Source organism: Cryptomeria japonica, chromosome 2 (assembly GCF_030272615.1).
Source record: "Cryptomeria japonica chromosome 2, Sugi_1.0, whole genome shotgun sequence".
Classification (NCBI taxonomy): Eukaryota; Viridiplantae; Streptophyta; class Pinopsida; order Cupressales; family Cupressaceae; genus Cryptomeria; species Cryptomeria japonica.
Genome location: NC_081406.1, coordinates 348,345,990 through 348,359,008, shown reverse-complemented (window position 1 = coordinate 348,359,008; position 13,019 = coordinate 348,345,990). Strand labels below are relative to the sequence as shown.

The 13,019-nt window shown below is 36.7% G+C and overlaps 1 protein-coding gene across 1 annotated transcript in view; it reads right to left on the bottom strand.

Moving 5' to 3' along the window:
- LOC131065242 (protein PIGMENT DEFECTIVE 338, chloroplastic) overlaps nt 1-2,473 on the bottom strand; it is a 153,509-nt gene extending 151,036 nt beyond the window's left edge. The window contains exons 1-2 of the mRNA XM_057999704.2: nt 1,817-2,473; nt 721-899 (exon numbers count right to left, since the gene is read on the bottom strand). Coding sequence (XP_057855687.1) covers nt 721-899; nt 1,817-2,390 — 753 coding nt within the window. The 5' untranslated portion in view covers nt 2,391-2,473. The remainder of the gene's footprint in view (nt 1-720; nt 900-1,816) is intronic.
- Between the last annotated feature and the right edge of the window lie 10,546 nt (nt 2,474-13,019).

Sequence of the window (13,019 nt, the reverse complement as noted above, 5' to 3'; positions counted from 1 at the left end):
ACAACTTGTTCCTAGAAACATGGATTTCGGTCTAGAAGCTATTCCTAATCATCTGCGCTGAGTAAAAGGAAACGCTGTCATAACAAGTGTCATGGCATTTCCTTGTCCCTATCTTAAATTGGCATACAAAAAGTAAAAGTTTCATATCAAAAGCCTTGTAGACTAGGTACAAACAACATTTAGCACCCTAGAGGACATAGATATGCTCTGGATATTGAATCAATATCAAAGACACAAGGTTTGTCAAAGATTCCAAACAAAACTCCCAGTAATCAACACCCTAACCACCAACATACAAAGAATGGTTTGTGCCCATTTTTGTGATGGAGCAGCAATGAAGAAACAACCCTGGCATAGTCCTATGCAATAAACTATGAGACAGAACTGTCTGATCTCAAATCAACTATAGATTCTTCTCCTGTAGTTGGTCCGGCATTGATACTTCCCATTTGGGATATATTACAAAAGTTCATGTTTTTTGGATCATTTCATAACAGCATGCTACTTAAGATTTCCTTGGAAGAATATCTTTGTTTATTGTTTAGGAAAATCGGTAGTGAAATCAAGCCATCCTTACATCCCTGCCATGGAAGTAAGAGTTGCATGAAATTGCATAGAACTGAAGCAACTGAATGAAAACAATATCTATGAAAATAAATGGATAAATAAATCTTAATCGTGATTATTGGCAACATAAACAAAACAGAGTGAGAAGAAAACCTGCCTCACTCGTTGCCAAGCAATGCGCCTTGTAACTCGTCTTGAAGAAAGCAGGGGTTTGCCACCCAATGTCCTTCCCAAAACCTCAGCACAAAGTACCGTTCCAAAATCAACAACTGGACGGCCAGGTGCTGGGCCCGGGCTCAACGCCTCCTCATTTTTCACAACGCCCACTTTACCTAAATCCAACAAAATACAATTACAAACTCTTTCAGTTCATTTAAGCCAACTGACCTTGAGCCTTGGGATCTAAAGGGTACTGGTTATCCCACCAATGAAGTTCAAAATTACATAGTTCATGTTCATTTTTATTCTGAAGGCATGCATACATAAATCAGCACTTAAAATAAAACTATGAGCTATCTCGATTGCAACTTATCTTTAGTGATTCAAGATTCCACAGAACATTATCCTGTTTTCAACAAGATACAATTACAAATTATTTTAATCCATATAAGCCAACTTGCCTTAAAGAGTGGTGATCTAAAGAATACTGGTTAAAGTTCCAACTGCAAAATTACATAATTCATGTTCACTTTTTATTCTGAAGTCCCAACATACATAAACCACCACTTGAAACTCAAAAGTATGAACCTATAAGCTATCTTGGTGATCCAAGATTTCCACATAGCTTCTTGGTTTTCGACAGGATACAATTTCAAACTATTTTAATTCATATAAGCCAACTTACCTTGAGCTGTGGGATCTAAAGAGCATTGATTATTTCACCAAGCATAAAATTGTGAGCTTTAATTACCCAAAAGTATAATATTATGGGCTATCTTGATTGACAATAATTAAATAATCTGTAGTTATCCAAGATTTCCGCAGAACATCCTCTTCGTTTCAATGATTTGGATTTTCCTGTGTAAGAGTTTCTATTACACATGAATTTTGGGTCGTTCTTCCCAGCCTATCACCAGAGTTATGAATTCAAATTTAAAGGTAAGTTTGTAAGAGCTACTGTTATACTGTTGTTTTGGCTTGTTCTTCTCAACTCATGATCAGACTAATGAATTTCAACTTAAGAGTATCGAAACTAGTAAAGACTCAAATCCTAGATGCCCAAGTTAAGCCATTGTGAACACTTTCATACCAGGAGAAAAAAAATCCCCTGCATCTACACTATCTTTCTGAGCCACTTCACAAAGGACTCGTTCCATCTCCTGATCATGAAGAGGGAGAACTTCTTTTTCAAGCATTGTAGCGAGAGCATCAGCGCCAATATTAACATCAATTCTATGTGCATTGCCCGACACCACAACACCTAACACCAAATCTCCCACTTTGGGATCATAAAATTCCACGTCTTCTTCTGTACTTGGTACCCATTCATCCATCGTCTCCTCCTCCAAATATGGGTCTGCAGAAAATACGCTCATGAAGGACGTCATGCTTTCATTCTCTTCATCATCTGAGCTTTCTTCCACTGCAACTTCCTGTTGCTCCTTGGCCACCGCAGCTGTTGGTTTTTCAAGCAACTCCAATTCTGCACTGTTATCGTTGGCAATTATTAAGTCATTTGAAGAGGAGTGGGAACGAAGTTTATGAGAAATGGTGATAGATTTATGCCGAGTGAAAAAGGATGAGGGGCTTCTGGTTCTTGGATTAAGGGGAAAGTGGAGGATAGCAAGCTTGCCCTTCAGGGTCAATGGAGGCTGCCACAGCATTTTTTCCTCCACCTATTGCTATGCTTCTGCTGGCTTTTAGATTTAGATAAGGTGTTTGAATCATAGCTTTGGCTGTTAAAACTCCCGAATTAATTTATTTTTAAAGTAAAGATGCAAACAATAATTTAAGATAGGAAGTGCATAAAGATGTTATAGTCGAAGAATTAACTTCGCAGGAACTTTAAACCCTTAGGCTATGGTTCCATGTAGGGGACTGTTTTAAATAATAAAGTAAGGATTTTATTTTTTAAAGAGAGTTTAATAATTGGGGAGGTTTTGTAGATTTTATAGTTGTAGATAATATTAATAAAATATATTTAGTTTATTTGAGTTGATGGTTTTTAAGAACTTCTTAGAGTAATTTATGTTAAAAGTGTAAAAGTCTTTTTAATGAGATTATTGGTGTTCCAATATAATTTTTAATGGAAAAAATTATACTTTCCTTTCAGCAAAAATTATTAGAAATTGAGAATTAAAAGTAAGATTGTTATTTTTACGATAAAATTTTAATTTTCATGAAACTAGAGCCTTATAATATTTAATAAAGTATTGAAAGGTTAAAAAGAATACCTTTCACATATATATATATGAACTAAAGTAAGCTAATTGAAAGTTACAATTAGGGTTATGTATGGATGAGTCAATTAAATATTGAATATATGAGTGTCTAAGATTGAAAGTGTCAAAAAAATTATAGGCCTACTCCAACAATGATTTTGTAGTCTAGCTTATGACCCAAATGGCATGAATAACATCTCCTCACAACTTCTCCACCTTGATGGAAGTCTACCTTGTTTCTAGGACCCTACCAAATGTGATTTTCATCCTTGCAAATCACGGTCATCTTGTGCATTCTCATCGCCCTTTGAAACTAAGTTTCTATGCTTATAGTTGTAGGGGCACTTCAAAGAACTTGAGTTGCCTAGGCAACCCAAGTTAAGTTGTAGGGCCACTCAAGTGACCAAACCTAGTAAAACAAGTAACCCACCTTAGCAAAAGGGGTGATTATATCATCTTTGGTTATCACATGAATCTTTCAATTTAGGTTGCTCCTCTTCCACTATTGGTTAGTTGGTTTTGATTGCTTTAACTCTGTTTTATAGGTAATGTACTTTCTTTATGCCACAATAGGAGCTAGAACCCTTTACTGCACATACAGTGCTAGTGCCATCTTTGAGATGCGTCCCTGGTCGATAATTTAAATGAGCCTCCATTTAAGTTAGTTGGTTACCCCTTGAGCATTTCAACCGAGTTGAGTACATGGTAAATTGTTCCAAATAATTGAACATAATGGAGACCAGTCATTTTTGGCGTCGTTGTTGAGGATGGTGCTAAGGTTAAGGGTTTGCGAGTTTAGGATTGTTTTTGGACACTTGTTTTATTTAAACTTCTACATTAGCATTAGGTATTAGGTCTCTAAATTTGGAATCAAACAAGTGCAGGAAAGACAACCACAAGCTTGGTATTTCCATTGCATGCACCGGAAAAGGGACTTTAGAGGAAGGTTTCTTCCCTATAACAGTTAAGTAGAAGAATCTTCTGCTTCAATAGTGGGAGTAGAAGAGTCCACAGTTACAACGGAAATATCAGAAGATCCATTTAGTGCTCATACAAATTCAACACCTCTTGATAACAATCAAGGAGAGTCTACTCATCCACAAGAATAAGTACCAACAATGGGTGATATTGATGTTGCAGTAAAAAATCTTGACACACCGGTCACCTTTGCATTCCCAATTTCTAACCAAGGGAGGTGATGCAGAGCATCCACACCCACACAGACAAGTCCTACACCTTTTAGGAATCTAATTCACATTTTTGAGGTTTCACAATGATTAAACCCTTCCTCTTATGAAGGTTTTCCATAATATTTAATAAAACTCCACACATATTGCTCTTGCCTATGAACTCAATCATACCTTCTAGACCAACTAGGATAGGTTTCTTGGCATTGAGGATAGAGCCTTGAGACTTATACACACCCTCTCAACACTCCTACCAATCCTTAATTATCAAACACCATGTACTCTGATCCAACCCTCAACATGTACAAAAGGTTATTGTTAAACAAGAACTTACTGACCTCTTTGAAACACGCTCACTCAGAGATGAATAAATTTTTCAATTGAACATATTTTGCAGATCCCTCCAGTGGGACTCTCTAAAACTGGGGTATGAAGAACATATCAAAAAATAAGAAAGATCGAACGGTTAAGTTTTCAGATATCGACCCCGTATCATGACTGTATTTTTCTTGTGACAGTCAAACCTTCCTGAGGCAAGTTTTCAGTCACCTTCATATCTCAAACCACGTGCAAAACCTATAATGGAACCCTAAAACAATAATGGCATGATAATTTACATGATATTACATATTTCCACCAATTTGTGTGGCTTGATCAACCTGGAACAAAAAGATATAGCATTTTCTTTGTCTCGGTTTGCCCTAGTTCTAGGTTTTGACAATTTTGAGAGAACTTATTGTATCTTTGCCGAAACAACACCAAATGACATGAAACCTGAAGGAAATAAAAGGTAATTTATTGTTCTTAAACCCTCAAACCATTTCAATGAACCTTCAATGCATAGCAATGGTGAAAACTAACAAATTACAGACTGGATGTGAGGAAAGTTCAAGGAAAACACAGAATGTGCAAGGAAACCAGTTACTATTATTGCCAAAAACTTCAATTCCGAGAATTACATCTTTTTGAGGAGTTTTTCCATCATATTTATAACATTATAAGGATTCCCAACTGACCAACCAACTATAACCACCCAAAACCAACCTTTTTGCAAATGTTGTCAAGCAACTTTGAAAAGTTGCATTGACATCATTTCTTGTTTTTTGGTTTATTGTACTTCTTGATCATCCAATACCCCAAACAGGTTAAATAACATGTTCTAACATTAAAAATGACACAAAATACTCCCCATGACCTTGATATTGTCATTTTGACTTGTTTTGACCACTAGGTCCTATGTGAGCAATTTGACAATTTTTAGGACATATGACTCAACTGACTCAACCTTTACATTTTATTGGCACTATTGGCCTTATTAAATCATGTTGGGTCTAAATAGACCTTATTTGAACAAAACAAAAACAAACTAAATCATGTCCCACATATGGGCCCTTAAAGGGATGAGGTGCTCCTGCGCCATACTCCCCTTGGAAAAGAACTCATGCCCCATGAGTATCCATCATGAAAGGGACCTTGAATCATTTGATATCCTGCAACAAAAAAAGGATAAGAACCTACAATCCAATTCACACAATAAGGATCAGAAAAGAACTTTCCCATTGGTGGGCAACCAGTATATGCATGTGTAGAAACTTGAACCGGTTGGCTTGGTTCAGGTGGCTTCTCTAGAACACTCTAATTTGGATTAGTTTTCATAATAGGTGTACTGATCTGAGTGGGTTTAGCAGGACACCAAATAGAACCAATCATTACCCATGCGCTATCCTTGTATTCCACCTTCTCTTGTGTAGGTTTTGTTTCAATTTCCTTGGCTTGAACCAATGTCTTCTTATCAAACATCACAATCTTACTTTTACCCTTAACATCCTCACTCATGGGCAACAATGTATATTGTAATCCATTCTTCTCAAGAGTATAAGTGTTCTCCCTGCCATTGTAGAGTGTACGGTTGTCATATTGCCATGGTCTACCAAGTAAGATATGGCTACACTCCATGGGTAAAACATCACATAGAACACTTTCCTTGTATTCACCAATATGAAAATCAACTCTTGCCTGCTCTTTAACCAACAAACTAATATCATCATTAACCCAAGATACTTTATATGGATTCTTATGAGGTATCCTCTCTAATTGTAATTTCTCAACCATTTCATTTGAAACCATATTATCACTTGAACCTAAATCAACAACCAAAGTACAAACTTTACCTTTGCACTTACACTTTGTCCTAAAGAGGTTTCTCCTTTGAATGGGTTCATGTTGTGTTGATGTCTTCAACAAGGACTTCTTCATCATCAAACACTCACCAACTTCTCATGTTCACACAATTGCCTTTGGACTATCACTAACCTCTTCCTCTTGAGCATATGCAACCCTTCTAGAGGATGATGATGATGTTGCTCCCTTCTCAGGACATTTGAAAGAAAGATGCTCATACTCATTACAGTTGTAACATCTCCCTGAAAATTGGTTAAAACCCCTATCAAATCTACCTCTATTACCACCAAAACCACCTCTAAAATCAGAAAATGACTACTCTTTACCTTTATTTACTTCACCTTCTTCCTCATTGTTTGTTTTATGTGAAGGAAATGTACCTCTACCCCTGCCATTGTTATTGCCTCTACCTCTTGCAGCCTTATCTTGTCTTCTCTTCATATTTTCTTCCACCTTGAGAGCTAATTGATAACATTCCTTGACATTACTGGGGTTAGCCACAACCAACTCATCTTGAATATTAAATCTCAAACCTCCTAGGTATCTAGCAACCTTAACAACTTCATCTTCTTCTCTACCAGACCTTATACTTAACTTTAAAAATTCATTAGTATATGCCTTAACATCTTGTTCCTTTTGCCTTAACCCTTGCAATCTCTTATACAATTGAATTTCAAAGTCTTTAGAAAGGAAATTACCTTTTAGTTTAGCCACCATCTGATCCCAAGAAGTAACCTTGGTCTTTCCTCTCTTTCTTCTATCAACTTCTTCATGATCCCACCGTAAGAGTGCATGTCCCTTGAGTTTTGTCTTTGCCAATCTGACCTTTTGTTCATCAGGTACGCCTTCTCCATCAAAATAAGCATCCATTGCTGCTATCCAGTTCAAAGTTCTTCCTCTTTCAAACTACCATCATACATCGGTATATCACCCCTTACCTTGTACTTGTCTCCTTTTACTACCTTAAGAAGTCAAAGTGTTCTTTGTTCTTCAGGGTCTATCTTCTCTTCAGTTGCTTCCTCTGCCTCATGGAACTCTTCGTCTCCTTCCTCTTCTTCACTAACATCCCCTACATCAACATTTCTTCTTTGACTATTCTCCAAGGCTTCAATCCTTGCTAAGAGGGCATTATAGGACTCTTGTAACATTGTGTTCTTCTCCTTCAATTCTTGGATCTCCCTTGTTGTACCTGCATTCTTCGGAGGCATCTTGTCTCACTCCCTTCAACCTTCAATAAGAACTACTCCCTTTCTCTACTACCAATTTGATGCAGAGCATCCACACCCACACACACAAGCCCTACACCTTTTAGGAATCTAATTCACATTGTTGAGGTTTCACAATGATTAAACCCTTCCCCTTATGAAGGTTTTCCATAATATTTAATAAAACTCCACACATATTGCTCTTGCCTATGAACTCAATCATACCTTCTAGACCAACTAGGATAGGTTTCTTGGCATTGAGGACAGAGCCTTGAGACTTCTACACACCCTCTCAACACTCCTACCAATCCTTAATTATCAAACACCATGTACTCTGATCCAACCCTCAGCATGTACAAAAGGTTACTGTTAAACAAGAACTTACTAGCCTCTTTGACACACGCTCACTCAGAGATGAATAACTTTTTAAATTGGACATATTTTGCAGATTCCTCCAGTGGGACTCTATAAAACTGGGTTATGAAGAACATATCAAAAATAAGAAAGATCCAACGGTTAAGTTTTCAGATATCGACCCCGTATCAGGACTGTATTTTTCTTGTGACAGTCAAACCTTCTTGAGGCAAGTTTTCAGTCACCTTCATACCTCAAACCACGTGAAAAAACTACCATGGAACCCTAAAACAATAATGGCATGATAATTTACATAATATTACATATTTCCACCAATTTGTGTGGCTTGATCAACCTGGAACAAAAAGATATAGCATTTTCTTTGTCTCGGTTTGCCCTAGTTCTAGGTTTTGACAATTTTGAGAGAACTTATTGTATCTTTGCCAAAACAACACCAAATGACATGAAACCTAAAGGAAATAAAAGGTAATTTATTTTTATTACCATTTCAATGAACCTTCAATGCATAGCAATGGTGAAAACTAACAAATTGCAGACTGAATGTGAGGAAAGTTCAAGGAAAACACAGAATGTGCAAGGAAACCACTTACTATTATTGCCAAAAACTTCAATTCCGAGAATTACATCTTTTTGAGGAGTTTTTCCATCATATTTATAGCATTATAAGGATTCCCAATCGACCAACCAACTATAACCACCCAAAACCAACCTTTCTGCAAATGTTGTCAAGCAACTTTGAAAAGTTGCATTGACATCATTTCTTGCTTTTTGGTTTATTGTACTTCTTGATCATCCAATAACCCAATCAGGTTAAATAACATGTTCTAACATTAAAAATGACACAAAATACTCCCCACAACCTTGATATTGTCATTTTGACTTGTTTTGACCACTAGGCCCTATATGAGCAATTTGACAATTTTCAGGACATATGACTCAACTGACTCAACCTTTACATTTTATTGGCACTATTGGCCTTATTACATCATGTTGGGTCTAAATAGACCTTATTTGAACAAAACAAAAACAAACTAAATCATGCCCCACATATGGGCCCTTGAAGGGATGAGGTGCTCCTGCACCAGGAGGGGTACACAATTGAAGAATATACCTATGAATGCTATTCCTAATTTTTATGGCTTCGTCACTGAATATCCTGATACAATTATGTTTGAGTTTGATGTGATTTGTAGAAGTTATGATTATGTGGCTGATGGTCACTGTTTAAGGCTATTTCCAACCACCTTGAAAGATTCAACACTGAGATGGTTCATGGGGCTAGGAAGTAATGCTATCACTAGTTGGACAATCATGAAGGAGAAATTATTACAAATGTATCAAGATTACTACAGGGGTGGAGACACAAGGAAAGAGGACATCCTTAGGATGACTCTGAGGGAGCATGAGCCCCTAAAAGATTACATAGATAGATTCTAGTTCTATCTCAAGAAGTCTAAACAAAATAGACTCACCCCAGACTATTTGGAACTAGTATTTCTTAGGGGTGTGAATGATGAGTGCATTGATGCACTCAATCTCATGGGTGGAGGTGACATCATGCAAGCAACTTTTGATGATTTCTACAGGTTGGCAAGAAATCATTCTAGATCTACCTTAAGGAAGGATAGAGCTTCTAGGTTTCTTCCTAAGATAACCATGGGGTGTCTCAAGGGTGGAATTAAGTAACCTACTGTCCAATATTAAGGAAGATAGAATTGGTCATCTTGCAACTCAGCTAGATACTCTCCATCTTAAAAGGAAGCAAGAGGAAGAAAATGCTACACTTGTAGAATATTGCCCTTATTGTAGACATAAATGGTCCAATTGTAAATGTAAAAAGCTTGCTGTAATCTCAGAAGAGAAGATAGTCCATCCAGACTTCCATGTAGTAGAAGATTATGATGGACAAGTATTCTACATGGCCCAACGTAAGCCAGTGCAGCCAAAACAAGGTATTCTTGTAGACTCATTATCTTGTAATCCTTCATTTTCTGGAGTTCACCAGCATGCTACAAATTGGAACCCTTAGCCTTGGAATGCAATGCAAAATCAACCATGGCAAGGCAATTCATCAAACTAGATGCCTCAAAAAAATACTTGGCTAACTAAAAAATAAATTCCTTCTTTTAATTGGTGGCAAGGTCCTCAAACTCCATGGTCTCAACCATGGCACGAGAATCAGTAGTGGCAACCGTTTGCTATCAATTACTCATATCCACAACAAAATTTACCCTAGCAGTTTGCTTTACTTCCTAGTGTGTATCCACAACAACAAGCTATAATTCATAAACCAACTACACCATCTGTTGCACCTAGATCACCTCAGTTGCCTACTCATCCAACTCCTAATCCTAATAATGAGCCTCCTTAGCAAGCTTATTCAAAAGAGGCAGTGCAATACCTAACTTATACATTGAAAGTAAGTGATGTACATTTACATTTAGGTAACACTCTTACTAGTCCTAATTTGCCCCAAACCACTAAAATATCCAATGATGTGCATGTTTCCAATCAAGAAGGTTTGAGGAAGACTCAACCATATGAAGAAACCTTTTGTAAAGATCCACCTTTTTGTAAGAGATTAGGCATTCAGAAAAGTCCAATTGTAACTAAATTTGATCTCTTAGGAAGACCCAAAGATGCATGTGTTAAAATACCTCTCCTACAAGCTATCAAGGATGTTCCAATTTACGTTAGTCTTTAGGGAATTGTGTCTTAAGAAGCCTAGTAGGAAGAAACAAGACTCTAATATAGTTCATGTTATTAGGCAGTTAGCTGAAATCATGTTAGGGAACAATGTATTGCCAAAATATTCAGATCCACGAAGTCCTATTATTGGCGTTAGTATAAAAGGATCTCTTATCAAGAATGCTTTAATAGATCTGGGAGCAGCCATCAATGTCACAACCAAGAAAACAATTGATGACATGCAGTTGAACAACATTAGATCTATCCCAACTGTGTTAAACTACCAGATAGGTCCAGTATCATGCTAGAAGGAATGAATGAAGACTTGATAATAACCATAGATTCATATGATTATCATGTTGACTTTGTGGTACTACAACCTAAAGTTTATTTGTGGGGGTATCCATTGATCCTAGGAAGGCCTTGGTTGACCATAAATGATGTGTTTATTGGTTGTAGATCTAGAAGCATGATCATATCCACTAGGGATAAAACAAAATAATTGATCTTATATCCCCCATCTCAACCTTTTGTGGACTTAGAATAAGTAGTTTGGCCTAGTATGGAAGAATATGAGCAATTCTCACTTCATCATCTCATGGTGATAGACAAAATGCCAATAATGGAAACACAAGATGAGGATACTATTCTTGCTAGGACTATTTAGAATTCTTATATATTGGATCCGGAAAAAAAATAAAAAAATTCTTGTCATGTCTCACTTATCTAGTCCATAGCTTTGCATAAAATGAGGATTTTATTGAATCATCTATGATGGCAAGTGTGTTACCTAATGATTGTAGCTTGAACATTATTTGTCTTGACCTTACTTCCATCTCATCAGTTTCTATTGCTATGGAAATTAGCCCAAGAAGAACACTTAACATCAATAATGAGTCAACAACACAACAAAGGGCTTAGTTGTTACAAATGTTGCAAAACCATAGTTTAGCATTTGCATGGGACTACTAGGATATGAAGGGCATTGATCTAGATCTTTGCATGCATAGAATTTACATCAATTAAGGATGCAAACCAGTTAGACAACCACAAGGCACATGAAACCAACACTTCGAGAAATGGTGAAAGTTGAATTGCAAAAACTTCTAAATGAAAGATTCATTTATCCTATCTTGGATAGTGAGTGGGTTTCACCCCTGGTTATGTGCCTAAGAAGGTTGGTAAATGATGAGTGCATGTTGATTATAGGGAATTAAATGCTGCTACACATAAGGAACATTTTCCACTCCCCTTCCAAGTTCATTGGCTGGTAAGAGATACTTTTCTTTTCTTGATGGTTTCAGTGGGTATAATCAGACAAAAATTGCACCTAAGGATCAAGATAAGACTACATTCACATGTCCCTAGGGAACGTATGCTTATTCAATTCTTCCATTTGGCTTATGCAATGCACCAAGCACTTTTCAAAGGGTTTCTCTAAGCATATTCTTTGATTTTGCACATGACAATGGAGATTTACATGGATGATTTCATAACTTAAGGCAATATCTATGATGAAACATTGAGAAATCTAGAAAAGGTATTACAAAGATGCAAGGATCATAATCTTTCTCTTATCCATGAGAAGTGTTTCATGATGATGGAAGAAGGAGTTGTATTGGGACACTATCTCTTTCAATGGAATTTAAGTTGACCCAGCCAAAATATCTATAATCTCAGAGTTGCTAGTTCTGCAAAATGAGAGAGATGTGAGAAGATTTCTTGGCCATGTTGGATACTACAAGCATTTTATCAAATATTTCAGTAAGATAGCTTCACCACTATATTCTCTTCTTACAAAGGATTCAGAATTTGACTGTACTCCCAATTGTCAGATAGCATTTGATGCACTCAAGTCTCCCCTCACCCAAGCACCAATGTTAAGAGGACCTAATTAGAATTTACCTTTCCACGTTCACACTAATGCATATGATTTTGTAGTAGGTGCATTATTGGGACAAAAAGAAGGTAATATTGAATATGCAATTTATTATGTTAGCAAAAACCTTCAAGTTGTTGAAGCTAACTACACAGTGACAGAGAAAGAATTTTTTGTTGTTATCTATGCAACCAATAAGTTCAGGCATTACATCATAGGATACTTTGTTTTCATCCATACTAACCATGCAACCATTAGATATTTTATGAATAAACCGGAGGTTTTTGGTAGACTTGTAAGGTGGTTGCTTTTACTAAGAGTTTGATGTAACTATATTTGATAAACCAGGGAAAGCTAGCGTTGTTGCAAACTTTCTTTCAAGGCTACCTAATAACACGAAAGACCAAGAAGTGGTAGATGACTTATTCCCCGATGAACACCTATTTTCCTTATTAGTATACTCACTTTGGTATGCATATATTGCCAACTATCTAGTGGCAGGAAGAACACCCCCACAATTCTTTCCTAGGGAGAAAAGCAAGCTAATACATAATAG